General features: G+C 45.1%; 1 protein-coding gene across 1 annotated transcript in view; it reads right to left on the minus strand.

Annotated features, from left to right (window-relative positions):
- The window catches only part of T265_12084 (hypothetical protein), a gene marked incomplete at both ends in the record, with an annotated part of 7,872 nt that extends 6,143 nt beyond the window's left edge, over positions 1-1,729 (minus strand). The window contains one exon of the mRNA XM_009179036.1: positions 1,594-1,729. Coding sequence (XP_009177300.1) covers positions 1,594-1,729 — 136 coding nt within the window. The remainder of the gene's footprint in view (positions 1-1,593) is intronic.
- Positions 1,730-5,707: the final 3,978 nt, after the last annotated feature.

Below are 5,707 nucleotides of genomic sequence, written 5' to 3' on the forward strand. Positions count from 1 at the left end.
GGTCATTTTGGAATGGCCATTTTGGAGATTGCCTATTCTCATCCAATACAACAGGTAAAGAACCTTGTTACTTCGAGATATTTCCGAAGGCATTTGTGTTTGCACATGCTTTCATCAAACCTAGAGTAAACGTTACTGAAACCAAGTATGAAACATGTTCTTTCTTTTAGAAAAATATTATTACTAACTTCCGGGAAACCACAAGAAAGGGTCGGCAAACAAGGCAGTTTAAATTGGAAGGTCTACGTCAGTGTGAAATTTTAATTTAACTGTTAATACTTATGGACAGACGTCGTATAAAGTGCACTGCGCTTCGAATTTTAGGAAGGCTTTGCCAACTTATCTGTGATGAGTTTATTTAGATCACAAAACCAATCTGACTGAGGTAGCGGAAAGCCACTAGCTTTAGTCATCACCAGAAAAGTGATATTTCATAGCAGTGTCTGCCGCCTCATTAGATGAACGTCTTTTGGAATGATATAGCGCTAAGGCAATAATGTAGTAAATAATTTGACACTAGCTGTCGTTTCGATGGGGTTTGGTAAACAATTGGTGGATTTGTTTACCCAACCTCTCTTGAAACGATGAATTCCCAATCGGTTCCAAACATTTTCCAATTGATTGACTCTAGCTGTTTCATAGAAATTGTCACCCCGGCCATCGCCAAAAATTTTCTCGTCTTGAAATGAAAAGAAACGTCTCATAATGATGCAGCAGAGAACAGTGCGATTTGCATATTTTTGTCATATTGAGGATACTGAGGTCGCCTAATCAAGTGGTTATACGAGAAAGGAAACGTTTCTAATGTCCGTCTCAAAGAATATGTGACAGAACTTCTTCATTAAAGGAGCCACGCCTTGGTTTCCTAATTTTTATCCTAATGCACCCGAATTTCTTGAAAGTTTATAGTCCTAAAAATCTCTGCCCTTTCTCACAGGTCATGGTTTCTTGTGTGCTAGCCGATGTGTATTATTGGGTTGTAATTTTATACTTACAGACGATGAATCGAACAACCCTCGTAATGAGAAAGAATTGGTAACATGTCAGGTTGCGAATTAGCAACTCACTAGCAAGTAATAACATTTTTAGAACTCTTGACTATATCACACCAGCTTGTGACAATACAGAATTAAATTTCTTTTCTCGGGGCTGTCCGAATTGTTTTTGAGTTATATGCCAACAATGCCTTAGAGTTAACTGGCATCCGAGGCGGCTAAAATATGGCTCGTTTTGATAAATATTCTCCATGTTATCACGTATTCCTGAGAGGTCACTCAGGTTTTGGTTTTGATAGCCCTGATTTTATGCACACATCCCATCTTTAGAACCAAACGGCAATGGTCTCAACCACATGATAAGAATGTCTGCAAGATTTTAAATTTAAATACACTCGTAGAAAATTATCATTTGGCAGTTTAAATAGAAGTTTACACATGGTTCGTTAGTCATCTTAAGGCACATGCGACCGGCATTTAGAAGCATATGACAGAAGACAAGAACATCGGTTCGGCGTAGTTGGTAGTTCAGAACTACCAAATACTGTTTAGAAGCTATATAATCACAGGCAGAAGAGGAGGAATTCATCCACTTAACCCTGCACTGATGACGTCACCTCGATTGGTGATGAAACGTTTGCAATCCAACTGCAGAGCTCGGCGAACAGACCAACAACCAGTAATAGAAGTGTGGTTTGCATGAATGTCCCCTTTCCATAATCTAAGCCCCACATACAATCGGCTGTGATGACAAAATTTTGATAAACCCCATGATGATTACTTATTGAGGGACATTTTCTTCTCAATCCGCCAAAGTGCTTTTGGACTGGGACTTCTTACGTTCACAATGAGTGACTTGCATTTGCCTGTGGTTTTGAGATCTCTGCGTACTTGGGACATTTGTGTACATTTGTGCCATTAACTCCCACATCAGAACTAGCATGACGGTCAATTTACGCAAGATTTGCGATACTTTACTGCGATATTGCCCAGCATGCTCTGAAGAACATAAACCATTGTTTGTCCTTTATTCTGTTGATGGCCTTAACACGAGATTTTCCATGCCAAACATTCTAATGTAGATTGGATGCATCTTGGGTGACTGTAGGGGGCACGAATTCGGGTGGGCCGCTTGTCCCGTTTGGTCTAGAATTCCCCTGTATCACCTTCACATTTATCGACTGTATTCAGTTTCACGTTTGTGACCATGCTCTTCAAAAATAAACGATAATTAATGTCCGAAGTAATTAAAGAATCATAAAAGCAACAGCAACAATATTAGTTCAAGATTTATTAATGATAGTCGGCAGGCTGAACCACCTCCTTGTGGTGCCGACTGGGTGGCCTGGACTTCAGTCAGAGTGAGCTAAGTGTTCATCAGCTCTAGACAGGTCTAACCACCACGTTGGTTTCATTGTGTTAGTTACTCTCGACAACGCATACTACGAATCATCTGGCGCCTCCGCACCAGGCCCAACCAATACACAGAAAGACTCGTCGGGTTCACGTGTGAGGACTGTGGCAAGTGCTGCGAATCGGAAGCTGGCTTTGTAGCCCACTATCGAGTTCACGACAATGAAAGTGGTGGTTTGTTGCTCAGTTGGCCTGCGCTGATTGTTCCCATCTTTCTTCGACGAAGATTGGCCGAAGCCGGCACACATAGCCCACACAGCACAATGCAGATAAGCTTGGCCGAGTGAAGTATTCCGGTACCCGCTGGTCCCAGCAAGAGTCACAATCGCTCTTACGCCTGGCTAACAATTTATATCCATCTTGTGGCACGCAAACCGAACTGTTCACGAGACTGGAGCAGTATTTTCCTGGTCGATCGGCCATCAGCATTAAAACCAGGTTACGGGTGCTTAACTGGCAAGCACAACAGGACGAATCATCATCTGGTGGACCTGACCAAACTATCGGTAAAATGACGGCCTACTCGTCAGAAGCCGATGACTACAGAGTCTGTTTTAACCAAACCATGGATGGCGCAGTGTTACTCTGGAAATCCCCATGCTGACCGTTCGCTTGCTAGTGTTGACCTGGCATTTGCCCGAGGGTTGCAGTCTGACATCATGACACCGAAGCAAGTACTGTCGCTCCTGGACCTCCACGACTCCAGGACATTTCCGCACACCTGAAAAACTGTAGTTCAACGCCGCTGTCAGTTAGCCCATCGGATCCCGGTCAACCAAAGCAGATCAGCCGAGCCAAATACGCCGCCATCCAGACCTTATACTACCAAAGGTGGAAAGATGCAGCGTCTGCTGTGCCCGATGGGTCATGGAAGGATTTATACAAAGGTAACTGTGACCTACCTATTTACGCCGAGAACTATTGGAAACACGTGGATGGCCGACCAAGTCGCATAGTAATACCATCTAACTGGAGCTTGATCGAGCCAATTACAGGATAAGAATGCGGGGATCCGTATAACAGGCAATTCGGCCTCAGGCCTGAACAAGCTCATGGCAGGATGCTTCGGCGGTTCAATGCCAACTTGCTCGCTGGGTATTTCAGCCTACTTTTATTATCTGGGGATTGTCCCTTACATCTGTGTTGAGTCCGTAATGTTCTAGTTCCGATGGTCCCACATCCGACTTCACCAGAAAAACTGAGACCGACCTCCGTGTCATCATTCTTGTTCGTTGTTTCCATAAGGCGCTTGCTGATCGCTGGAGTCGTAGATTGCATTTCTGCATCGAGACGGCTGTTTGGAAGCCACATCGCTGTTGCATGCCCTGCTTCGTCACTCTTCAGCGACTGCTTCTAACCTCAGTTTGACGTTTGTTCGTACCTCGAAAGCGTTTGATTCGGTTTGGCATGACACAGTCGTCAGATCTGCCGAGGTGTTTGGAGCGCCGTCACCATCAGAATATTGTAGCAGTTTTTCCCGGTTCTGAGGTTGATTGCCACAGAGGTATGAGACAAGGTGATACACTCTTCCCATTATTATTCATTATGGCAATGGATTGTCGATGCTGCCGCCATTAAAATACCAGTTCCATGACGCTTAAGTAGATGGTTTTGCCATCGCTGACGACCGGGTCGTGTGTGCAGAAAGTCAAGCAAGCCTTAAAGAGAAGATTGAAGCTTCTGCGGTCGAGTTGGGAAGAGCTGGCATGAAAATATAACCCCGTAGGAGGAAAGTGATTGTCATTTGTGGAGTCAGGAAACATTGGGTAACAGCAGTCTCAGTCGAACCATTTCGCTTCGCCGAGGAAATAATCACCCCTCTGGGTCCGACAGACACCGTAACATAGTTTGGCATTCCCTTAACTTCCAAGAAGAAAGGGGTCTTTAACCACAAACAGCACCTTCTCAAAATACTCGAAGAATTGACGCGTGTCCCGCTAAAGCCGCAATAAAGAACGGATATCACTAGGATCTACCTGATATCGAGGCTGACCTATCCACTCGTGCTCGGCCAAGTTCACGGGAACACGCTAAAAATATTGGACAACTACATCAAGCAATATATTCGTGGATGGCTACGTCTACCCAAGGACCCCTCGATCAGCTACGTCCATGCCGGTAAACGACGTGAAGGACTTGGTACCCCAATCCAGATGCAGCGAAGAACGCATATGGAAAATCTCCTTTCTACTCAGTGCCGAGTACTACGCAGTGTGGTCAACGAGTCCGCATTTGGCAAAATTGTTCGGGCTCTCAGCCTTCTGATCCGAGTCCATGGTGCATGCGTAAACATCAAGGGAGGCTAGTGGCTGCTTGGGGTGATGGTCTGCACAACAGCGTTGACGTTTGCGGTTTACGAGAGTTGATCGCTTCGCCCATCTCGAATCGAAGGCTCGTATTTCCGGTACAAATGTACCCGCGGATATTTATCAGCGTTATCCAGCCCCGATGCAACCTTCTCAGGACGAGAGTTGAAAGCGCTCGGCATGGTCATGCTGGCCAGACGATCTTATGTCGTGGAAACTGTGGTCAACCGGAGAGTTTGGTGCATATTTGCAATCCTGCTGGATCACGCATGATGCCAGATGTGCTCGTCATAATCGGATTGCAAGGGAACTCGCAAAACATCTCCGTCGACCGGAATACACCTTCTTCGAGGAATCGAGAGTACCTACTTCGAAGTTAGTCAGACCTGACCTAATCGCTGTTCGCGATTACCGTGCAACTGTTATAGACGTCAGCATAGTCTCGAATGGGCGCGGAGTGACTGTGTGGAATGAGAAGCAGATGCATGGTGCTGATGAATATTCCCTCGCCGTAATCCCAGCCCCACATGCAATCAGTTGTGATGTCGACTTTTTGGATCACCAACCGATGGTCATCTCTTATAGAGGGATCTGCTTTCCTCAATCCGCTAAGGCTGTTGTTGGGCTGGGACTTCCTAAGGTCACAGTCAGTGACTTGTGTTTGTTTGCCATTGGACTCGCTGCGTACTTATGACACTTTTATGCGTGGCACATGACGTTGAATATACATTTTTACCATTTAATCTCATATCAGACCCAGTCTGACGGACAGTTTGTGCCTGGTGTGCGTGTTGACTGTGCTAGTGCCTACCGCGTCTTAAAGAGCATTCAACATAGTTCGTCCCTTGTTCGGTTAATGGTCATTGGACGCGTCTTTCCATATCAAAATTTTTACATACTTTGGGATTCATCTCATCATAGTGGAACTGTTCATGGCATGGTTTCTAATGAAACATTTCTCTATTTTCTCTAATGTTCTCCTATTATTCTTTC

Source organism: Opisthorchis viverrini (genome assembly GCF_000715545.1).
Source record: "Opisthorchis viverrini unplaced genomic scaffold opera_v5_833, whole genome shotgun sequence".
In the NCBI taxonomy this organism is placed as follows: domain Eukaryota; kingdom Metazoa; phylum Platyhelminthes; class Trematoda; order Opisthorchiida; family Opisthorchiidae; genus Opisthorchis; species Opisthorchis viverrini.